Here is a 25338-nt window from a genome sequence, read left to right on the forward strand (position 1 = left end):
CCCCTCAGAGCCAGCACATCATGCAAGGCTGGGCCTTGGTGGTAGCAGTCTCTCCTTCTCCTCTCCTGTTCTCCAGCAGATGCTACAAGCTGCCCAAGGGAGGAGGCTGGCAGTGGTGGCCATGGAGAGGCCATGGGAATGCTCCCTCACAGCTGTAGCAGCCGCTCAGCACAAGAGCTGGTTCATCCTCCTCCCTGAGCTTGGCAGCAGTGGGGCTAGCAGGGAAAATAGGGACCTTCTGGGATCAAATCAGAAGCCAAGATGGCTTTCATAATTCTGGGACTGTCCCTGGAAAATAATAATAATAATAATAATAATAATAATAATAATAATAATAATAATTTTATTTATACCCCGTCCATCTGGCTGGGCTTCCCCAGCCACTCTGGGAGGCTTCCAACAGAAAAATGAAACAAAACAATCTATTAAACATTAAAAGCCTAAACAGGGCTGCCTTCAGATGTCTTCTAGAAATCTGGTAGCTGTTTTTCTCTTTGACATCTGATGGGAGGGCGTTCCACAGGGCGGGCGCCACCACCGAGAAGGCCCTCTGCCTGGTTCCCTGCAACTTGGCTTCTCGCAACGAGGGAACCACCAGAAGGCCATCGGTACTGGACCTCAGTGTCCGGGCAGAACGATGGGGGTGGAGACGCTCCTTGGAAGGTATGCCATTGACTTATGTCCTGCAAGCAAATCAGGATGGATGCTCAATAAACAGGTTCTCTGGAAGTGTCCCAAATTCTAGAAGGCCACACAAGAGAAGCAGTATAACCTATCCATTCTAGAACTGGATACAGCACAATGGAACAGAACAGAATTTCGGGCATAGGCATAGATGAGGTTTTTTTGTCAGTACATATACAGGCTGCGATCTCTAGAGGACTGAGTTCCTCCTGTTAATCTTTCATTTAATGCTTAAGAGAAACTTGTGGACACTATGCTTATAATGGAAATTATTACCTAGAGCACATCTTCTTGTGGCAATAAAAGATCTTAAAATGGAATAAACTGCTAAAATAAAGGAGGAAACAGTCAACACTGTCAGATGAATTAGTTTGCATTTTCTGATAAATCGGGGCAATCGTGATCTTTTGGGGGAACAATATTAATTTCCCCCCAACTCTACCTAGCAATTTTACAGTCCCCTTTAAGAAGCAACTTCCACCTCAAACTGGCATGTGCATATAGAAGAAAAGAAAACAAGGAATTGGACTGTAAATCATGACCTAATTCTCATTCCAACATTATGGATATTATACTGTTGTTTAGTTTATCGCTGATGCAAGATTTTAGTCAGCAAGGTAAGCAGATTATTCTTTCTGTTAAAAAAAGGATTAATCTATATTCCAATACAAAAGGAAAAGGAAGGAATCCAAACAAATTCTACAAGAAAAAAATATACAAAGTGGGTTGAGTTTCTCAATGAAACATGCAAAATACATTTTAACTCATAAGAAAGTTCCACTGGGCAAAATGGGACTTTCCCGAAGGTTGTGTGTCCAGAATTACAACCAGTGCGGAGCTGCTTAGACTAAGACCATACAGCCTAACACACACACACAGCTCACAACATGTTCATAGAAACATGAGTAAAACACATGTGGTGGTTGCTTCTTCTAGAGTACGTTTGGGGGACCTTTGGACCTCCATATAATGCTAAACTACAACTCCTATCATCCCTAGCCTTTTAGCAATGCTTGCTGGTGCTGACAGGAATTGTAGTTCAGCAACATCTGGAGGGCCAAAGGAAAAAGCAGCTGCAGGAGCAGAGAACCCTTAGCTGATGCTTTTTCACTGAAAAGCACCTTCTCCCCCATAAGACTTTCCCACTGCAGGGTTCCAGGTGCAAGTTGCAGGCACACACCAAAAGAGCCCCAGGAGGAAAGTTAAGTACACTCTACCTCTCCCTTCCCAGCTCTGTTTTTCCCTATAAGGAGGCCAACTTCAGGAAAAAGAAACCTAGTTTGGAAGCGCAAAAGACCATTATAGACATTGCAGCAATGGGGAGACCTTTCTCAGCTAGGAAGAAAGAAATTGGAGAGGAATGTCCATCTATATAAGGCTGTTCATCCATTCTGCCCATTCCCTTTCAGGACTCCAGAACTATCACTGTTGCGTGCAAAGATTCTCTGAACTCCTTCCTAAAAGCACAAAAAGAATATCCATCATACTGAAAGGTAGGAGAGCTTCAGGAATGCCTTCTCCTCTATGGAGGCAGCCAAAACCACTGAGATTTCTCAAGGAACCCTCTGTTTAAAGTAGGGATGGGGAGCACATACAGCCTTCCAGGTGTTGTGGGACTCCCAGCTCCCATCAGCCCTTGCAGCCAGTGTGTCTGGCAAGCAGAGTGGGATGGCGAGAGTCATGGTCCAGCAACATCATCTGTGGGAAGCCACAGGTCCCTCACTTTGGCTTCAAAAAGAGGTTAATTCAGGTTGCTTCCTGATGACCTGGTTATTGAGCATTCATAATTTGCTTGCGCAAATTTTGCAGTGAACATGTATAACATCATCTGTTTATTGAACATTCATTGCTTTGCATTCTACTACGTACATCATCTAGGCAAGAGGCATTATCAGCATTCTGCTCTCCCAACGGCCACCCAGGTGCTGACAGGAAGCCTGCAAGTAGGACCTGAGTGCAACAGCGCTCTTCCCTCCTGCTGTTTCCAGCCAGCTACTGGAGGCAGAACATAGCCGCCACGGCTAGTACTCCTTGATAATCCTCCATGAATTTGTCTAAATTCTCTTTGAAAGCCACACAATTTGGTGGCTATTAGTGCCTCCTGTGGCAGCGAGTTCCACGGGTTAAGGATACGCTGCTGTGAGTAGAAGTACATTCTTTTGCCTCTCCTGAATCTTCCAACATTCAGCTTCTTTCGGTGTCCCTGAGTTCCACTGCTATGAGAGATGCAGAAAGCCCTCTATCCATTTCTCCTACACACCATGCATAATTTTATCAAGTCGCCTCTTGTTAGCTCAGTCGGTTAGAATGTGAGACTCTTAATCTCAGGGTCATGGGTTTGAGCCCCGTGCATTGCAGGGGGTTGAACTAGATGACCTTTGTGGTCCCTTCCAACTCTACGATTCTCTTGTCTTTTCTCTAAACTAAAAAGACCCAAATGCTGCAACGCTTCCTATACAGGGGAGTTGCTTCATCCCCTTGATCATTTCAGTTGTCCTTTTCTGAACCTTCTTCAGCTCCACAATATCCTTTTTGAGGTGCAGTGAGCAGAAATGCAGACAGTATTCCAAGTGCGGCCATGCCATAGCAAGTCACACTGGACCTAACTGGGTCTGGGGCCCAGCGATTCCCCACCCTTTCCGCAGAGAGTGAGCTCACATGTGAATCTGCCTCTCCTTTTAAGCAAGTGCGCAAAGAAGTGAGGAGGAGGAGGAGGAGGAGAAAGGAAGGTGAGAAGGGCGTTTCTGTGTGCTGCTCTGGTTCGCCAGAAGCGGCTTTGTCATGCTGGCCACATGACCTGGAAGCTGTACGCCGGTTCCCTCGGCCAATAACGCGAGATGAGCGCCGTAACTCCAGAGTCGGTCACGACTGGACCTAATGGTCAGGGGTCCCGTTTACCTTTTTAAAGTAACAACTGGTTTTCGGTTGTTGTTGTTTTTACCGGTACTTTGTCTCTCCACAGAAAGTGAAAATGCATCTAGAGAGGAGCTGTCCAGAAATCACACTGTGGCTGCTTTGCAATGTTCTGGACCTCAACGCACCATGCAAGTACACTTCATTGTTTCCGAAAAGATGTACAGAGGGAAACTAAAAGCCATGCATCTCTTCTATGGCCTGAAACATATCGCGGATCCTGATGAGAGAGGCTGTGCTGCTAAATGTTGCTTGATATCGGCTGATCACAGAAAGAGCCTCCAGAGCCAGGCAGAAGCTAGCATTATGGGGAAAGGTAAGGAAAAGAAGGGAATGAGAGCTTGGGGGCCATGCATTGGGTTGTATTCCACGTCAGTCCAATTCAGAATAGACCCACTGAACTTAATGGACATCGGCCTGTTAATTTCAGTGGGCCTACTCTGAGTAGAAGTTAGTTGGCTAAAACCCATTGCCCACTTTTGCTATCTTGTTGTTGTTGTTTAGTCGTTTAGTCGTGTCCGACTCTTCATGACCCCATGGACCATAGCACACCAGGCACTCCTGTCTTCCACTGCCTCCCGCAGTTTGGTCAGACTCATGTTCGTAGCTTCGAGAACAGTGTCCAACCACCTCATCCTCTGTCGTCCCTTTCTCCTTGTGCCCTCAATCTTTCCCAACATCAGGGTCTTTTCCAGGGCGTCTTCTCTTCTCATGAGGTGGCCAAAGTATTGGAGCCTCAGCTTCACGACCTGTCCTTCCAGTGAGCACTCAGGGCTGATTTCCTTAAGAATGGATAGGTTTGATCTTCTTGCAGTCCATGGGACTCTCAAGAGTCTCCTCCAGCACCATAATTCAAAAGCATCAATTCTTCGGCGATCAGCCTTCTTTATGGTCCAGCTCTCACTTCCATACATCACTACTGGGAAAACCATAGCTTTAACTATATGGACCTTTGTCGGCAAGGTGATGTCTCTGCTTTTTAAGACGCTGTCTAGGTTTGTCATTGCTTTTCTCCCAAGAAGCAGGCGTCTTTTAATTTCGTGACGGCTGTCACCATCTGCAGTGATCAAGGAGCCCAAGAAAGTAAACAATCTCTCACCGCCTCCATTTCTTCCCCTTCTATTTGCCAGGAGGTGATGGGACCAGTGGCCATGATCTTGGTTTTTTTGATGTTGAGCTTCAGACCATATTTTGCGCTCTCCTCTTTCACCCTCTTGCCATCTTACCCTCTACTATAAGACTCATCCCTGACACGAGTGGCAAACTTCAGGCCTGGGAGCTGAACGTGGCCCTTTGGAGCTCTGTATCTGGCCCTTGGAACTCCCCCCAGGCCACGCCCCTCACTGGTCTTGCACTGCAGCCTGAGGGTTGTGTGCCTGGCTGGAATGTGTCCTTGGATAATAATGCCTCTTGCTTGTCAGGAGAGAGGGCAGAGAAGGGTGTGTGAGTGTGTGTATAAACTAGCCTACTGTCGAAAGGTAAATGTTCCTTTTTGCCTCTGACTCTGCATGTGGCCCTCAGATGGTTGTTCAAAAGAGAATGTGGCCCTTGGGCCGGAAAAATGGCCCCCAGGTTTTTTAACATATGTATAATGCTGGGGGGGGGGTGCAGACATCGGGGACATTGCAAGATGCAAGCATTCTTTTTTCAACTTTTCTAATTTAACTCCCTGGCAGATAAACACACCCCAGATACAATTTCTGTTCACAGTGCTTCTGCCAGGGGTTTCGGATTGTTTCATCATCAGCAATCAAACTAATAATGAAAATTTTGCAAGAAGTTTGGAAAAGGCAAATGAACTCAGAATCAATGCAACACGTGAAGGTAACTAATTCCCCCCCCCCAGTTCTGCATGAGTAAGAAGGATAATTAGCCGAAAGAAATACTACATACTGTGCTATATTGCAGGAACAGAAGTCAGGGGAGGCTTAAATTGTAATATGATTTTTTTTTAAAGCTTAGATCCCACCTTTTTTGCGTGACTTGAGGTGCACAATTCACCAAGGAGTTCTTTCTGTGGATTGAAGGAATCCCATCTCATAGTAGCTGACAGTCGTAGTGAAATTAACAAGCAACAGCACAAGTTAGTGTGGATCATAGAATCAGAGAGTTGGAAGGGACCCCGAGGGTCATCTAGTACAACCCCCTGCAATACAGGAATCTCGTCTAGATCAGGCATCCCCAAACTGCGGCCCTCCAGATGTTTTGGCCTACAACTCCCATGATCCCTAGCTAACAGGACCAGTGGTTGGGGAAGATGGGAATTGTAGTCCAAAACATCTGGAGGGCCGAAGTTTGGGGGTGCCTGGTCTAGATCATACATGGCAGATGGCCACCAAACCTCTGTTTAAAAACCTCAAAGGAAGCAGACTCTCACGGTATGGAGAGTCTGTTTCACCATCAGCTCTTACAGTCAGAAAGTTCTTCTGAAATATGGCAACCCTAAAGGTAAAGGTAAAGGGACCCCTGACCATTAGGTCCAGTCGTGACCGACTCTGGGGTTGCGCGCTCATCTCACATTATTGGCCGAGGGAGCCGGTGTATAGCTTCCAGGTCATGTGGCCAGCATGACCACATGCATGACAAAGCCGCTTCTGGCAAACCAGAGCAGCACATGGAAACGCCGTTTACCTTCCCGCTGTAGCGGTTGCTATTTATCTACTTGTATTTTGACGTGCTTTCGAACTGCTAGGTTGGCAGGAGCTGGGACCAAGCAACGGGAGCTCACCCCGTCACAGGGATTCGAACCGCCGACCTTCTGATCAGCAAGCCCTAGGCTCAGTGGTTTAACCACAGCGCCACCTGGGTCCCATGGCAACCCTAGCATATGCTTTATGAGTAGGTGTTTTTTGGGGGGGGTTGCAGGGGCAAGGAAGACAAAAAGGTCATGCATATTGGGTGAAAACATCCCCACCCCCTCTCTGATGTGAGCAAGATTCTGCAAATGTGTCTTGAAACGCAACAGAGGGAACGACTGTGCTGCCTTTTAAAGCTGCAAATGCGAACATACCCTACAACACAGCTCCTATCTTTCATTATTACATTACCTCACCTATTTTATGCTTCACATTTCTCGTTCTATCCCCAGAAACAGATGAGATGAAGGACAGGAAAAAGATAGGTGTCTTCCTGAAAATAGCCATCTTGTGTGTCATGGTGCCCCTGATATTCTTCTTTATGGTATTTGGTGTATGCGAAGTCCCTTGTCCTGTAAGTTTGCTTGTGCCGAGTCATTGCGAGAATTTAAAATAAGGACATAGTAAGCTGCTTTATATTGTGTCAGACTCTTGGTCCATCTAGCTCAGTGTTGTCTACACTGACTGGCAGCAGCTCTCCAGAGTTTCAGGCGGGGTTCTCTCCTGGCCCTTCCTGGAGATACAGTAGCAAGGATTGGACCTAGGACCTTTTGCATGCAATGCGGGTGCTTTACCATTGAACTAGGCTCCTTACCCATATTTGCGGAGGATTCACTGTGGAGCAAGTAGTGGTGGAATTTCATGTACTGGCTAGGATTGGGGGAGAAATTCAATTCATTCATTGCATTTAAAGATGAACCTACCTAATTTGCACTTTTCTAAACAATAAGCAAACCAAAACACAGCCCTCCTTTTGAAAGTTGCACTTCTCTGAATTTTGCAATAGTTATACAGTCACGTAAAATGTACAAAAATGCATAAGGTGAGCATAAAATGCATATATTAGTAATAATAAACACACTGGGGAAATTGCTTTGCAAAAATGTGTGTAATAGGCAAAGCTGCATACAAGTATGCGTATATTGGGAGAAATTTGCAATGAAATGCTAATTGATTTTCATTAGAATTTTTCAAAGAACAAACACAAATTGATGTGGAAATGTGGAGAACTGAACTTAAGACTGGAAAAATGAGAAACTGAAACCAAAAGTGACAGATTCACCCAAGTCCCAAGGAAATTGATAGGGGTAGACAAGGCAGTCTTCTCTTGGGAGGGTCTTCTAAAATGTGGCCTCAATACCTGTCACGATCCCAGAGTGCAGCAGACTAGGACACTAAACCAGAGGAAGTGGACCAGGGGCACTCAGGATGAACGGTCACTAAACAGGCCACCTGGAAGCACACCAGTACCTGGTTTTGAGCCTAGTACTAGGGATTAGGAGCCAATGGAGTCTGGGGCTGGCATGGCAGGCAGGAGGCTGACGAAACATGCTTCACAGCATTGCAATGCAAAGGAGGCTAGTCCCCTAGGACAAATAAGGCCCTGCCCCACCCACCTCAGCCTGCCCTCACCCAGCCCCCACCTGCCATACCTTATTTATGACCAATATAGAGGGTAGCATTGACTGCCAAAACATCTGGAGGGCACCAGGTTGGTGAAGGCTGTCTTGAAGACACGGGCTTTGTGACAGAGTTAGACCAGCCTAGCCATGCTGATAAGCTTCTTCTTCACTCAGTGTTCCCTTCCTTGTTGGATGCAATGTCTCTTCCCTACGCAAAAACATGAAGCAAAAGAGAAGAAAACGACGGAAGCCGCAAATGCTGCAGCAGACGGAATCCCCACCATGGTCTGTTTGTTTTTAACAGTTCAGCCATGCTTATTCCATTCAGCTAGACAAGACTTCCCTGGGCGTAGGAAGAGAGCCCTGTGCGTGATCAGGCTTATCTAGTCTAGCATCCTGCTCTCACAATGGTGAACCAGGTCCTCCGAAAGGAAGCCCACAACTCGGGCTTGAGGGCGGCAGCCCCTCTCCCCACTTGTGATGCCTAGTAACTGGTGGAGGTAGAACATAGCCATTGTGGAGGTAGAACATAGCCATTGTGGCTACCGTAGTAGCCATCAAAAGCCATATACTCCATGGTTCTGGAATAAGTAGAACCCTGCCAGATCACACATAAGACCAATCTAGCCATAAGAACTTACGAAAAGTCTTCTTAAACCAGGCCAGTAGTACATCTGCACTCACAACCAGTCAAGAAGGTGGCATTTGCTGCCAGCTTTCATTCTCCTTTGTCTCAGGGTTGCCCTTGTTAGGACTCAAATGAGAGAAGGATGGAGACAAAATTAATTGGCTCTGTCTCTCCCTGTTATGGACTCTGGCTCCATCTACTGTTGGCCTCCCTTCTTTCTGTCCTACAGTGATGAACCAAATAAATACCCACGGGAAGCCCACAAGCTGGGCCTGAGTGTGACAGCCCATTCCCCACTTGCGATTCCCAGCCACTAGTACCCAGTTTGTGTAAACCCCCCCCTTTCAAAGCCATTCAAGTTGGTGACCATCTTTGAAAAAACATGTTGATTATTGCATGTGGAAGTAAAAGATTTGAAATTGTTTTTCCAGTCCTGCACTGAACTGACAAAATCCATCCGCATGTTAACAGTACTGTTTAATATGCAAAAGTTTGATTTGTTATATTATAAAACAGATTTTTCAATTGTTTTCCAGGTAGAAGTTTAACATCAAGTCCCAACACCCCCAAAACATCTTAATTCAGGCATGTTTAGGCATCACTTCGGAAATAAGTGAAATAAAATGTGTTTTATCATTTGCTGGGTCATGTGTATGTGTGCGTTTAAAATTCTCAACGTGATCTCAGAAATAGCAAATTCAAGCTACATCTTCCCCCTTATGTACTCAGAATTCCTTTTTTAAAAATTGTCTTTATTTGGGCTTAAATGGGGCAGTGTTTTCGTTTGTCTGAGTTATTGTTCATTTATGTGTTTTTTTATTTGTTGTATGCATACGTTTGTTGTCCAAATATTTAATCACTTACACAAAGCCTTTACACACACACCTGACACAACTTATTGTCCATACTACCATAAACACCATCCTATACATGTTTCATGCACATAAAAACCTAGAGGTGGTTGGTCATTTTTCCATTTTTATACGTGCCAGGTGTTGGCAAAAATCATTATCCCTCCCCTATTTATATTCAAAATATTTTATTCTAAAAAATACTTGTGTCTCAACTGGGCCAGGTGCCAAGTGGATGTTTATTTTAATACTGCTGTTATAAGAATTTTGAGGTCATATCTATATATATATAATAATTGTTCATAAAACATGTACATGAATGTACAGTACAGGCACATGTCTGAAGCAGCACAGGAACACAGGCCTTTCTGACACCATTTTGACTCTCTCTCTGACCAGGTGTTCCTCTGCAAGGAAGAAGGGGGGTGGGGGGAACCTTCTCATTGTCTCAGGAATTAAAGTGATAATCCCTGGCATCCTGATACCTGGGTGCCAGACAAAAGGGTGTGATTAACTTGGCTGGGAAACAGGGAAATGTAAATATCTCTCTTTTTTTGTTGATTAGGTTTTGGGGGCAGGGGGCAGGGTCCAGACTGCTCAGATTACTGCCACCAGACCTCCCCTTTCATGATGTACCTATGATGAATCTAGGGAGGGGGGTCTTGGGCTACACCCCTTCTGTGACATATGGATGATGCTTCTGGGGGGGTGGGCTGAAACCAATTTCAAATTTCTTTTTAAGGGCAAGACATCTTTGTTTGGGGTTCCTTCCTTGTTCTCCTGCGTGAGGGGAAGGGCCCTGTTGCAACAGCGAAAATAAAGGCTTTGCTTCTCAAACTTCTCTGGTTGGCCTCTGTTATATTCTCCAACCGATGGAGAACCCAATAAGGGAATAAAGGCAGATTTTTGCCTATATCACTGCTGAAATGCTTTACTTGGTGCCATCAACATTTCCTTCATTTTATTTGAATTATTGGTACAAGTTGACCAAACATTTAAATTGTAGTGCAACATCTTAAGCCACCACTTCAGATTTTGTTTAAGCAGAATCCTAGACATGTCAATACCCTTCTGAGGATCTTCCTTGTAGGGACCATTATATTATTATTATTATTATTACCCAAAGTTCTCCCAGTTACCCAAAGGTAATATACCCCTCCCAGAGCTATCAATCTCCACCGCCTAATAAACTAAGGTTACCAGATGTCCCTGTTTCCCAGGGACAGTCCCCGGATTTATTTTGGTCTCCATACAAAATCCATTGAAGTGTGTCCCCGGATTCATTGTAAAGAATTCCTGTAACCTTAGCCTAAACGCATAGCTGTCAAGTTCTCCCTTTTTTAAGGGAAATTCCCTTATGCTGAATAGGCTTCCTCGCGAGAAAAGGGAAAACTTGACAGCTATGCCTAAACAAGAGTTCCCAGTATTTGGGGTGGGTGGGAATAAATCTGTTACCAATGTGCTTTAAATATGCTTTAAATATATGGCATGCATAGAGCTTTCTCAACATTTATTTCTTTACAGGGTATTCTACACGTGCTTAATTTTTCCTCAGCAATGTATTGTCATTTCTGTCTGTCGTGCCCCACAGCTGTGTAATCCGTTTTCCCTTGCTATTAGTTTATTATTATTCATTTTACTTGAAAACCAGCATTATTAATTTTTTTAAAAAAGTGTTTACTCCCAAGTAATCTTGGCACATTACGAATATATTCTACGGCTACCCTGAGCCTTCTTCGTTCTACTTATGTGCATATAAGGTGAGGTGAGAATATATATACAGTACAGTAGTATACTGTATACTGAGGTGAGGAGGGAGACGGGAGGGGGAGGGGAGCAGGAGCGCGCGCACGCGCACGCGGCCTCGACAGCCCACGTGCACAGCCACCCGTCGGGCCCGAGCACGTTCCAGAGAGAGAGAAAGAGCGTGAGCGCAACGGACGGCTGCGAAGGGGAGAGGGAGGGGCCGCCTGTGCCGCCCCGTTCTGCGTGGAACGCACGTAATTTAAAGCCGGGTCGAGTCGGCAAAGCAAGCGAAAGACTAGCAAAAGCGAGGCAGGTAATGAAGGGGCGGGGCTGCGCGGTGTGCTTCGCGGGGGGGGAGAGGGAGAGAAAAGGGGCGGGGCGGCTGTGTCGGAAGAGCGGAAGTAACCGGGTGGCTTGTGTGTTGGGGCGGGGGGGGGGGAAGGGAATGAAAGGAACGACACATTCAGCAGGGGAGGGGGAAATGGAACGAACGCCAGGCGCGCCCCTGGTCAGCGCGTGCGCTCTCGCTGTTTGAGGCGGAGCCCGGATGGAACTCGCTCTCGCGTGCGCTGCCCCCTGCTTCACCTCATTGGCCAAGGGGGGGGACGAGGGAGCGCGTGGTCGATGTGACGTTAAGGCGTCAGGCGGGGAGGAGGGACTATAAAAGGTTGGGGGGGGGAGTAGGAAGGGAATGTTGATTTTGAAGGGCCTGTCAAGATCTGTGTCTTGGTGGAGTCCGTTGATGGAAGGGGGGGAATCTAACCCCCCCCCAATAATCACACAGACACACCTCTTTTGTTGTTCTTGATTTATTTTTCCCCACAGTGTACACCTTAGACAAGGCTTGCTCAACCTCGGCCCTCCAGATGTTTTGAGACTACAATTCCTATCGTCCCTGACCACTGGTCCTGCTAGCTAGGGATCATGGGAGTTGTAGGCCAAAAACATCTGGAGCAGGTTGAGGAAGCCTGCCTTAGACCCTGCTGCCTCCCCTCCCCACTTGCCACATGCTTCAGCTGCTCACTGATAGAACTGCTGTTAAAATCAAATTTGATTTTTGTCCCATCTTATGTTCAGTGTTAACACCTGTGACCCTCCAGATGCCTTATCTATTACCGTACTGTATTTATAAAAAACATAGATAAAGAATAGAATAGAATAGATCTTTATTGTCATTGTCCCCTTGCGGGAACAACGAAATTTCTCGGTTGCTATATCAACTCAAATAGGACACTCCACATAAAATACTGATAAACGCAATACAATACAGAACAATATAACAGATAAATAAGATGACTTCAGAGCCCAGAGTTTCCATGTAAGGCCAAAATTGCTCTAGGAAAGAAACTGTTCTTGAGACGGCTCATTCTCGCATTACTCTATATCTCCGTCCCGATAGCAGGAGCTCAAAGAAACGATGACCAGGATGCAATGGGTCTCTTTATATCTAATGCCTTTCTGTGGCACCTGATGGTATAAGATATGTTCTAAGGTAGAGAGTGAACAACCAATGATACTCTCTGCTATTTTAATAATTCTGCACAACACTATCCTTTCCCGAGAAGTACAGCTTCCATGTTGTTGTTTAGTCGTTTAGTCGTGTCCGACTCTTCGTGACCCCATGGACCATAGCACGCCATACCACACACATAAACCATAAGTGAGCACGCTCTCAATGGCACAGCGATAGAATGCAAGCAGCAACTTTTGCGGAAGATGATTTTTCCTTTAAATTCTCAAAAAATACAGTCTGTATTGTGCCTTCTTTGTCACTCCAGAACAGATCCTCCTGTAACTCAATGCCCAGAAATCTGAACGTTGTCACCTTCTCCACACAAGTTCCATCAATCAACAGAGGCTGGACATCGATTTTCTGCTTCCTAAAGTCCACCACCAGCTCCTTTGTTTTCTTTGTATTTATCAGCAAATTGTTGGTTCTGTACCACTTTATCAACTGCTCCACCTCATCTCACCCTTTTTATCAGAGATGAGCCTGATCACAGTCATGTCATCTGCAAATTTAACAATCCTATTATTAGGGTGGGCAGAAACACAATCACACATATAGAGAGTGTAAAGGAGTGGGCTAAGCACACATCTCTGTGGTGCTCCTGTGTTAGTACTAAGCATGTTGGAGGTATGAGGGCCCAACCGGACCCTCCGGTTTACAACAACAGAACATAAAACTACGGTAAAAGCAATTAAAAAAGTTAAAATCAGACATCGATTATTGTGGAAAGATGTATTCTTAATTGCATGGTCCTGGCGGAATAGAAAAGATTTCAACAGGCTTTTGGAGGTTCATTTCATTTTATCTACTGTACTTTATAAAATTTATATACTGCTTGATTGTAGAAAAACTTCAAAGCGGTTTACAAAAAGGATAAAATAAAATTACTACTGAATATTTACAGCCATCATTTAAAACATAGATAAGGTTTAAACTGCAATGTAATAGACATAAATAAATTAAAACTTCTACAGTTCTACACAATCTAAATGAGAATATCTTCAGCAGCCATAGAAAAGGATGGGTGAAAGAGCCTGTTTGATAACAATAGGCAGGGAGTTCCAAAGTGTCGGTGCTGCCACACTAGACAATCATGTTCTTACAGAAGCGGTGTGGATATTATGTAAAAGTATCAGTTCCGCCAATTGAAGTGGTCAGGTGGGCACAAGTTGAAACAGAAGGCAACTGCTGAATCTCTGTCTGCAGAGTCTTCCACAATACTGGACCAATGATGCTATTTCTTATTGACGGCATTTCCAGGCAGAGCTGGGAGCGTCCCCTTCCTGAAACCTTGGAAAGCTGGGAATGTCTCCTGTCTGGAGAGCTGCTGCCAGTCAGTGCGGACAGTACTGAGCTAGATGGCCCAGTGGTCTGACTCAGTATAAGGCATCTTCCTGTATTCCTATATTTTTATTCTAGGGGCCTACAAACGGGCACACATCTTTCTTTTTCTTTTTACAGGGGTTGAGCGACACTGGAAAGCTTCATTCGATGAGAGATTGTAGTCTTTAAGTGAAGTTCAGCTGCCCAAGGGAGGAACATGGAGCGTCTGACATCGTTCAGCAGTAAGTAGAGTCACTCAAAGGTTGCTGATGGTGCTTGCAATGTAAATCCCCAACTTTCGTAAATAGGTAGGTGAAATAGTGCCAGGTGAAAGATACCCCCTGATCTGGTGAGATCATAAGTGAATGTGGAATGATATGTGGCTATGCAACTTCCTTCTGTTTCTCATGTTCAGAGGGTGCTGTTCCTTATTGTAGCCAAAATGGCCCCACCCACATTCAAAGGGGAGGTAGTAGCAGCCTTGGGAAACCCCAGGGTTTACAGAGGAAACCCAGAAAACCAGCCTGCTCAGTGGCCACATAATTCTGACTGTTTAGGAGTGTGCAGGAACAGAAATCCAGGTGGGAAGGGTAATGGAATGGAGTATCTTGAAAGAAGGCCCTGGAAACAATGCCTTATGAGGAACGGCTTAGGGAGCTGGGTATGTTTAGCCTGGAGAAGAGAAAGTTAAGGGGTGATATGATAGCTATGTTCAAATATATAAAAGGATGTCATATGGAGGAGGGAGAAAGGTTGCTTTCTGCTGCTCCAGAGACGCAGACACGGAGCAATGGATTCAAACTACAAGAAAGAAGATTCCACCTAAACATTAGGAAGAACTTCCTGACAGTAAGAGCTGTTCGGCAGTGGAATTTGCTACCAAGGAGTATGGTGGAGTCTCCTTCTTTGGAGGTCTTTAAGCAGCGGCTTAACAGGCATATGTCAAGAATGCTTTGATAGTGTTTCCTGCTTGGCAGGGGGTTGGACTGGATGGCCCTTGTGGTCTCTTCCAACTCTATGATTCTATGAACTGCAACCTTTTGTTACAGATTCCGCCTATTGATATATAAAATCCATTTCCTGGCATTCCATCTGAACTAGTGCAGGCAAGGGGAACTTTTGTCCCTCCAGATATTATTAAACTACTACTCTACTCCCATCACCCCATGCCACTGGCTGTGCTTGCTGGGGGTGATGGGAGTTGTAGTTCAGCAGTGTCTGGGCAGCCAAAGGTTTCCTGCACCTGCGTAGAATGGGGCTGAACAGATATGAACCAGCTTGAGTTTTGATGGCTAGTGTCACTAGGGACATGTAGTAGTTTCAGTGTCCACCCAACTAGTGTCTGTTGGCACAAAAACACGCTGACCCACACAGAAGGTCCCAGATTCAAAACACAGCATCGCCAGGAAGGGCTGGGGAAATGTTCTGATCTGAAATTGAGCTAGATGGACCAATGGCCTGATTCAGTATAGGGCAGTTTCTTATCTATCTTTTTCTTTTTTCCCCTCAATAAATAAATCAATTACACACCTTTCAAACAAATACATCTGGTACAATTACATATTTGACTTCCCTCCCCCCTTTTGTGGTTTCTTTTCTGATTTCAATTTTTAACACTGCATTTTCCATTTTAAAGTTATTCTTCCATTTCTCTTGATAATAATTTTAACTGCTTGATTTAAGTTAGCCCTACTAATGTACTGGGTTGCATGCTAGGGTTTTTCAAATATTCCACAAACTTTCCCCACCGTGTCCTATTTATCTTAACATGTAGATGTATTGCTGTGTCAGTTTCTTCGCCGACAACAAGTGAAGGAGTTAGCTTTGCAAAATGGCGCCCAAGCTTTATTACGTATTGGTCTTGTTGGCTTTACAGATGACCCTTTTGACAAGCCGCCGTGCCGAGGGTGCTCCTCTTACCTTGCGGAACCTTACATAAAGTGTGCAGAGTGCGGCCCACCTCCCTTCTTGCTGTGCTTGCAGGTAAACTTACATTTACACGGAGAGAAAGGAAGGAGGGTTGAGTTACCAAGCCAGTTGTGTTCTCCCAGGATGCTGAAAGCCAAGTAGCCAGATCACCAGGAAGCAGACTAGGGCATGTCAATAGACAAGAGCTCCCAGCTCTTGCCGCCGCTTTTTCTTTTTCTTTTGTATAGCTGGCACCAGTGTGCCTGCCATTATCTCCTGCGGTGCTGTGAAAGGTCTCCGAAGGTCTTCAGAAATCAACAATACCTGAGAAACTGTTTGTGCTTCCTGCTCATTCCCTGTTCGTACTGGCTCAGCCTCTCCTACGCTGAAGCTATTTTAGCATGCCTCCACAGCAGCCATTTTCTGACCGTCTCCCATGGGGCTCTCTCGTAATTACAAATCTGCCTACTAGCCTAAAATGGCTGCTGACTCCCTGGGCTGACAACTCCAAGCTGGGCCCAAAGTCTTGTCGGAAGTCACCTGCAAACAGCTTGCTGTTTTTTTGTTGTAAAGCAGTCTTCTTGCCAACCTGAGACTCTGAATTATAGTCAACGGTGTTATATGCCGGAGTCAGCGCCTTTGTCCAGTGTGTTATTTCCACTTAACAGTTTATTTATTGCACAGCACCAATAAAAGGAAACTGTTTCTTAGAAAGGTTCCAGGAAATAACTATAGGGAAAGGGATGTATTGTTTGTGATCGAGGCATCCCAGCGTCCTTTTCCCTTTACCTCTTTATGGTCAGTATAAAGTCCCTGTTTCCCATCTACAGAAAAAAAGGAAGAAAAGTAACCTAGTGGCAAACTCCTTTGTTTTGCAGTGCTTCACAATAGGATTTGAGTACAAGAAACACCAGAGTGACCACACCTATGAAATAGTGGTAAATACACCTTTCTGATTACCTTGCTTTTTCTTCGCGTTGACAATCTGTGGGAGATACACCTTGATCAGGCATCCCCAACCTTCAGCCCTCCAGATGTTTTGGACTACAATTCCCATCACCCCTGACCACTGGTCCTGTTAGCTAGGGACCATGGGAGTTGTAGGCCAAAACATCTGGAGGGCCACAGGTTGGGGATGCCTGATCTTTGCTAGAATGGGGATTTGAGGTCAGAAGCCAATGGTAGTTGTGGTGATGCCAGACTTGTGCACACAAGCACATAGGATGCACAGCCCCCCCTTCTCAGCCAATGCTTGCAGATCAGCCCTAGGATATTGCCTACTCGCTGCTCATGGTCACTAATGATCACTGGCAACCAGGGAGGGGGCAATTTCCATCCCCCTCGCCTTAAATGACTCTGCCCACCCCAGCACTGTGTCTACTTAAAAGAAGAAGAAGAAGACGTTTCCAAAATGAGTGGGGTCTTGGGGATGGAGAGCAGAAAAATGTGCTTGGAAGGCCCAATCTAGTCCCGCCTAGACCAGGTTTTAGCCACTTTGCATTAGAAGATTCATTAGATCAGGGGTAGCCAGTGTGGTGCTCTCTCTTTATACTGTCTGTGAACAACAACTCCCAATTCCCTTCAGCCAGCATGCCAAATGGTCAGGGATGGTGGGAATTGTAGTCTAGCAAGGGGGGGGGAGGGCACTTCATTGGCTACCTCTAACCTAGATATTGGGGGATGCGGGTGGCGCTGTGGTCTAAACCACTGAGACTAGGGCTTGCTGATCTGAAGGTCGGCGGTTCGAATCCCTGCAATGGGGCGAGCTCCCGTTGCTCGGTCCCAGCACCTGCCCACCTAGCAGTTCGAAAGCACGTCAAAGTGCAAGTAGATAAATAGGTACCATTCCAGTGGGAAGGTAAACGCCGTTTCCGTGTGCTGCTCTAGTTCGCCAGAAGCGGCTTAGTCATGCTGGCCACATGACCCAGAAGCTGTCTGCGGACAAACACCGGCTCCCTCAGCCTATAGAGCGAGATGAGCGCCACAACCCCAGAGTCGTCCGCGACTGGACCTAACGGTCAGGGGTACCTTTACCTTTACCCTAGATATTACTTTATAGAACAATAATGTTATTCCCCATGTACTGAATTAACCAGAGAACCAGTTAAATTGTTATGTCACAAAGAACAGTTACGTTTTCTGTTCCATTGAAACTCCTAAAACAGGTTTCCCATTGAACAGTGGTTGTTTTTCTGGGGGGTAATGTGGTGTGTTTTGTTTGTGTTTCAATCTGTCATGCCCATGTTACTTCTGGAATTACAGCCACAGATAAGTAAATGAAGAGGTCTTCGTTGTGTTCTGTAATACCGCTTTCAGGAGCTAACAGTAATTATAGCTCGTGAGATATTTACATTACGTGATAATAATTTGAAATTCCTGTGGCATGCTTCTGGAGCTTTTAAACTGTCATTTCAAAAGCAGCAGTCTGATATCTTGTTCCCCAGCTACTGGAATAATTTGTTTTCATACATGTAGACCTAAGGAAATGTACCACTCAGCAATGGACATTTGCAGTCTCGCATACCAGATTTGACATGCAGCATCTGGAGGAAGTCACTGAGTTAGGGACACCATTTAAGAACATAAGATAGCCTGCTGGATCAGGCCAAGCTACATTTTTTAGCATCCTTAACAAACTACAGCTCCTGGGATTGTTTGGGGAAGGCCATGTGCTTTAAATGTATCTTATGCATGTGATCTGTATTAATAAGAGTATGTTGTGGTTATATTCTGATAATGATGTCAACACAGATCAGAGTGCCGTTCATATATATGTGCTTTAACGTGTTGTCCCTCGTTTTGATTTTTTGGTGACGAGGCAAGTTCAAAATGCCACTAAAGGCTGTGATCGGTGGGATTTAAGCTGCTGAACGCCATGCTCAGAATCGCAGCCAAAATTGATTCCGTTCCTTGTTTCCCCACATCGCCAGACATCCAACTTCCCCGTCCTTGATCCGACTTGGACAGCTCAAGAAGAAATGGCCCTCTTAGAAGCGGTGATGGATTGTGGCTTTGGAAACTGGTGAGAGTTTTATGCCTGATTAAACATTGAGATCCGTCCTGCTTTGGTGGGTAATGCAAAACAGAGCAATCCTCCTCCTGATCGATGCATAACCAGAACTATTCCCCCTCCTCTCTCTCTCTTATAGGCAGGATGTAGCAAATCAGATGAACACAAAGACGAAAGAGGAGTGTGAAAAACATTACATGAAGCATTTCATCAACAACCCCCTCTTTGCCTCCACGCTATTAAATCTGAAGCAAGCGGAAGAGAATCAACACAGTGACACAGCCATCCCGTTTTATCGTAAGAATCCATGGCAGGGACAGAGGCAGCATTTCGCATTCCTAGGGTAGCCAGTGTGGTGCCCTTCAGAGGCTGTTAGGACTACAACTCCCATCAGCCCTAGCTAGCACAACCAGTACAGTCGTATCTCGGCTCCCGAACACCTTGGGAGTCAAACATTCCGGCTCCCAAACAATCGAAAACTGGGAGTGAGTGTTCCAGTTTGCGAACGTTCTTGTGGATGCCGAACGTCCAACGGGGCTTCCGTGACTTTCGATTGGCTGCAGGAGCTTCCTGCATCCAATCAGAAGCCGCACCTTGGAACGTTTCGGAAGTCGAACAGACTTCCGGAACGGATTCTGTTCGACTTCCGAGGTATGACTGTAGTCAGAGACGATTGGAGATGCAGGCCAGTGACCGCTGTGTTAGCTACCCATGCCTTATTCTGTGTCTAGAGTTGGGCCTTCAGGGACATGAATCAGTGACAAGTACAGTTGGCACTACAGAAATTAATAGCAAGTTATTAACTTAGGAACTTTTTTAAAAAAATTAAGCTAACAAATGCACTTCCTTCCCCCTGCATGCTATTCAAACCATTTTTTCCTCCGTTGCTTTGAGAGGAGGGGAGGTGCAAATGGTTTATTTAAAAAAAATTGGCCCAACTACTAAAACATGCTTTCCACCCCCTCCCAGCTGCTGAGGATCCTCCACGACCTACCTTTGATTCCTTGCTCTCCAGGGATATGGCAGGATACATGCCAGCAAGGGCAGACTTCATTGAGGTAGGAACTCATTTGGCGTGGCTCTTTGCCTTTCCTGCCGGAAACAAATAGGATGAATGTTGTTCTGGCTGGGATAGCTCAGTTGGTACAGCATGAGAGGGTGCTGGTTTTGAGTCCCACGTTGAGCAAAAGTTTCCTGCATTGCAGGAGGTGGGATTAGATGGCACTTGTGGTCCCTTTCCAACGCTACAATTCTGTTTGTTATTTTCCTGATTCCTGATTGTTTTCGTAAAGCACGCTGAGAGCCATACTGAAGGGTGATTGTTCAAAAACGAATTCATGAAATTGGGGCAGAGGGGAGCAGGGATGAATGAATGAAATGAAAGCCTTCTCGTCCCTGCATGTGATACTTCTCAGTACCACTTGCAATGTATTTCTCATGTCATATTTTGGAGCTTATAGTGGGATTTTCATCTCGTGGTGGTGGTGATTCAGAGCAGGGTTGGGGAACCAAGGGCCACATTCTTTTCTGACAAACCTCCCAAGGGCCACATAGTGGGCAAAGGTTGCCTGAGGCAAAGTTGGGCAGAGCAAGGAATACAATTTTTTTTTAAAAAAAACTGTGCAGTGGGCTAGTTTCTACTCACCCTCCCCTCTCTAGGACAAGCAGGAGGCATGATCAGAGTTCAAGGCGCATCCCAGTCAGGCAAATACACTCCGGGTGGAAATTGGAGCAGTGAGAGGTGTGAATCGGGGGATAAGGAGTGTGGCTTGTGGAGAGTTCCAAGGGCCAGATAGGCATGGAGGGCCACACTTTGCCCCTGGGTCTGATATTCCCCACCCCTGGTTTAGAGGCTTGGCTTGGTTATTTAGCCTTGGGCACTTAATAAACAAGCAAAGGATGCAATACCGCTTGGAACCCGCTGGGGGAGCAGCAAGATTGACTAAATGCACAGTCGATGCAGCAGAGATGCTCACAACTGGAGATGAGTCGCTGCAAATTATCTGCTGCTATCATTGTTATTGTTAGAAGCTGATGAATTGGCATCAAGTTCCTGCTAAATTCATATCAGGATCTGGAAGTGGGCGTATCAACAAGCAACACTTTGGGCTTCCTCTTATTTTATTCCCTACCCTCCTACACCAAACCAAAACCCACAGCTGTGCAGGCGTCTGGTTCCAGGTCTTCAAGGCAGCAAACTGACCCAAATCGCCAAGGACAGCCCCAGGAATTGTGAGAAGAACTGCTGGTGGTGTGGTCCATTTGCTGCCTTGGTAATGAAGGGCTTGTTGCAAAGCTCTTTTGTCATTTTTACTATCTCTGCCTTTGCATTAAATTGATGGTTCTTGAGACCTTAAAAAAACCCACAAATTTCTTTTTTTAAAAAAAACAACCTTTTGTTTGTTTGTTTATTTTGTTTATTTGTTTGTTTTTATTTTGTTTATTTTCAGAGTATTAAATGCAAGCCACAGCAAAATATCAACTTAAAGATATCTAAAACAAGGCAGGGCAAATAAAGTAGCAACACCCAATCTTAAATCCTGACATCCATATTTCTCTGGGTGGCGCAGGGAGAGATTGCTGCCTGTCCAAATCTGAAACATACGAAATAAATTCCCACTAAACTGCATAGAAGTGTTCAGGGCCCTCCTTTCCCTCGGAAACCTGTAATTTAAGTGTTTATTTCCCCCCGTAGCGATCAAATTCCGTAAGTTTTTATACCACAGGGAAATGTTCAAGTTCTGTTATGCTTTCTGTTGTTGGACAGTGGAAATCCTGGCTTCTGCCAGCATCTGTGTCAATAGTTGTTGTTGTTTTTCCTCCCACAGGAATTTGACAACTATGCTGAATGGGATTTAAGGGATATCGACTTTGTGGAGGATGACTCGGAGCTTTTACACGGTGTGTTTTGTGTTGTGAAGCTATAAGAGGAAATGTGTGGCTATCTCCACTCAGACATTGGAAGCAACAAGGGATGGTTTAGTGGTCCTCCAGTTGCTTTAGTGGTGCAGCAATAAAACTGCGAGCACATTTGCAAAGCTAAGCAGGGTCCAGTGTGGTTTCAAATTGGACGGGGAACAATTTGTTGAGATTCCGCTGACTCTCGGGGTCCCTTCCAACTCTACAATTCTATGATTCTACATGGTAATTTTTTTTTACTGTGTTGAGTTGCTGAATACCCCCCCCCACACACACATATATCACACATACACACACACACACAGAGTAGCTTTGCAGGGGGCATCACTCCCTTGATGTCCCGGGAACTGAGTGCCTGTCATTTACCAGGAAAGAGTGGGTGAAGCAGCAGTGAGGCCAGCATGGTGCAAATGCAGCAGCAGGGGCTCTGGTTTGGCTCTGCTGAAGTGTTTGCACTTTCCCCCTCTTCCTGCCGCCTCACCCCTCTCCCTCCTGATAAGCAGTAGTGGCTCAGCTGTCAGGAGGTCAGGGGAGCACCACCGGCGCCCCAGAACCACACTGTTTGCTACTGCAAAATTTCAACCTCAGTTACAATTCTTGATTTTTGGGGGGAGCCATGTTTGGATCAGCCATCCCTGAAACATTGGTGTTTTATGTGCTATCTGGCTTTTAGCAAGCCCTTCTTCACATGCACATCCTGCAGCGCGGGAGCCACCTCAGTGGGGCAAGGTCCCACACCACATGGGCACATTGTACATTTTAGCATTTTTGTGCCACCTCTCAGAGCAAGCCCTCCTAAGGCAGCTCCCAACTATAAATTCATCACACGTTTTACCCTAAAACAATAAGGATCACCACACACACACAGTTCATAGAAAGAGCTTGCAAGGTCATGTGTAAGGATTCTCTTCTCACAGTGGCTGGCAAGATGCCCCTATGGAACGCCCACAGGCAAGACCCCGGGTGCAACATCTAAATGCAACTGCTTGTGATTCCTAGCGAGTGGCATTCAGACGCCTTCTCCCTTCAATAATGGAATGCAAATATGTCATGTATCAAATCAAAGCAGCTAAAAATAAGACTCAAAAGAGCGGCAGTTCATATACAGACTTTCGAACTGCTTCCACTGCTGTGCCTTGGGACGGTTTCTCTCTTGTAACATCTCAAAAACCAGATTTGGCTAGTCTCTTCCCTGCTGAGGCCTGTGTCATTTTTCATGCTGTGATGAAAACAGGTTGTTGTTTTGGGGATTTGGGAGATAAGCTCTGTGCTAATTCCCTATATATTTATCTATAAGTGTGAAGGATTTATTCTTTTCATCTCTTTGCTCCCCTCTCTCCTGGAATTTACACAGCTTTGAAGATTGCAGTTGTAGATATCTATCACTCGAGGTTAAAGGAAAGGCAACGAAGGAAAAAGTGAGTTCCTGGCTTTTTCATTCTTTCAAATCTAAGTGTGCTTGCTGAGTTCTGTGACATATATTTTGCAGAATAGCTATTCTGGGCTGGGTGTCGAATTTGAACATCAGCAGGCCATGGGGAGAGAATATGAAGAAGGTGGGGTTGTGTGGCAGATATTTACACCTTTTCCCCTTGGATATAAAGTTATTATCTGAAGGTAGGACCATCACGGACAAGGAGTTCCAAACTTTTTGCTTTGCTTTTTGCCTCCGCATCCCTCCCCCAATAACCAAGGTTTAGGTTTATTCAATTTGCACATTGCTTCCCGCTAAGAAAGTCCCAAAGCAAACTAACAATCACAGTAAAAAAAAATACGATAATAAAAACCGCATTAGCAATGGAGTGCGCCTGTGAGGGTGAAGCAGCACTGAAGTGACCTCCTTGCGACACAAGCCTGGGGAGTGTGTCTGGAGGTTCTGAGCTGCCCAGAAGATGACCCCGCTCTCAACCTCACTGATGTGGTCCAAAGGAAAGCAGAGCAATACGTTTGGCACCAGCTTGGCTTCAGATGTTGCTGGAAGGAGTCATACCTCCACCTGAAAACCTCAAACATAGACATATCCAGCAAGTGGCAAGCTATCCACTCTCCAGCTATACACGTGACGCCTATCCTGGTATAAAGACACCGGTACTTTTAACTCCATCCTCTAATTACCGCAACCCGCAGATAATTGACACCACAGACTTTGCTGCTGTGGACTTCCAGCTTGAGGCATGTGCCCGATGAGTTGGCTAATTAAAACATTCTGTGTCAGCAGCTTAGCCAATTACCTGACTCTCTGTAGAATTATTTAGTGACACTCCCAACATTTCAATATTTTTTTTCAAACGTGTAGTTCAAGTCGAGGTGCGTTATTAAAAAGTAGTTAACTCGATGGAAGTCTAGTGCATTCCCCCCCCCCAGTTAAATTTAAAATGCCCTTTTCAGCAGATAATTTAAAGTCAGTTTGTGGCTGGAGGAGACTCACTTGCCAAATTAAAATGACAAGAATCCCAATATAATGGAAGGGCCATTTACTGCTCTTGTTCAAGTCTGGGCAAATGCTAGGTTTTCCCGTGATGCTTTAGGGCAGGATGTTCCCGAGGTCTTGTGCTATGAGAGTGAAGAAAGAACCTTTGGCTATCCACTTCCTCTACTCTCTGCATAATTTTATCATGTCGCCTCTTATTTCGCCTTTTCTCTAAATGAACTTGTACCTTTTCCTCATTGGGGAGCTGCTCCAGTTGCTTTCTGAGGTCAGGCAACCCAAACTGTGGACAGTTCCAAGTGTGTTCGCATCATAGATTTGTATCCTGCCATTAGGGTATATGCGGGATTGTTAGTATAATCTGCCCTCCACCAGCAGATCCCTGCGCAGGTGAAACAATTCACTACAATCAAATCAAGTTACAGGAATAGGGTGGGTCCCAAAAGCACACATCTCAGGTGCCAAAGGCCAGGGGTGAAAAAAAAGGCATTTTCAGCATTTGCCAAAAGCTATATAATACAGATGTGAGGTGCATATCTGTGGGGAGGGAATTCCACAACAGAGAATGCCACCAACCCTGAACTTCTTAGGGTGGCAGAACTACCTTCGCTGATCTTAACACCCAAGGAGGTCTTGTAGGGAAGGAGGAGGTCTCAGATATTTGGGTCCCAAGTCATTTCTGATCCTTGGTTTGGTATTCGCCATTTTCGCAGCTGCCACACACTGGGCTACCCAGCAGAGAAGGCGAGAGTAAATCCCACCTTGGCAGGCTGAACGTGCTACCAGGGATGTAGGTAGTTGGGTGGAGGGAGCAGGGAGGAACATAGGAAGCTCCCATCCATCTAGCTCAGTACTGTCTGCATTGACAGGCAGTAGCTCTTCAGTGTTCTGAAGAGGTGCTAGGGAGCAAACCATGAGACTTCCGGCATGCGTGGCAGGATGCTCTACCCCTGAGCTTTGCCAATAGGAGTAATGCAACTTGGACCTGGGTGAGGAAACGCCGCACAAGGGGGTGTAAAACGCAGGCAGGGACGTCCAGTGAAGTTTCTAGGTTTAGAGAGGTGGGTATTAGGGTGATGACTTTTTTACAACCTCATTTCCCTGTATCATAATTTGATGAGCTTACTTTCAAAGAGATTTGATAAAAAAAACCTCACACA

At 45.5% G+C, this 25338-nt stretch overlaps 1 protein-coding gene across 2 annotated transcripts in view; it reads left to right on the plus strand.

Annotated features, from left to right (window-relative positions):
- Positions 1-11212: 11212 nt before the first annotated feature.
- Positions 11213-25338, plus strand: part of TADA2A (transcriptional adaptor 2A) — a 34380-nt gene continuing 20254 nt past the window's right edge. Inside the window, exons 1-9 of one of the 2 annotated variants that reach the window (XM_035139678.2) lie at positions 11213-11393; positions 14052-14155; positions 15781-15896; positions 16700-16759; positions 18752-18843; positions 18971-19128; positions 19801-19889; positions 21660-21732; positions 23105-23168. In XM_035139678.2, coding sequence (XP_034995569.1) covers positions 14131-14155; positions 15781-15896; positions 16700-16759; positions 18752-18843; positions 18971-19128; positions 19801-19889; positions 21660-21732; positions 23105-23168 — 677 coding nt within the window. In that variant the 5' untranslated portion in view covers positions 11213-11393; positions 14052-14130. The remainder of the gene's footprint in view (positions 11394-14051; positions 14156-15780; positions 15897-16699; positions 16760-18751; positions 18844-18970; positions 19129-19800; positions 19890-21659; positions 21733-23104; positions 23169-25338) is intronic. The other variant, XM_035139679.2, reaches the window with a different exon arrangement.

This window comes from Zootoca vivipara, chromosome 15, assembly GCF_963506605.1.
Source record: "Zootoca vivipara chromosome 15, rZooViv1.1, whole genome shotgun sequence".
NCBI lineage: Eukaryota > Metazoa > Chordata > Lepidosauria > Squamata > Lacertidae > Zootoca > Zootoca vivipara.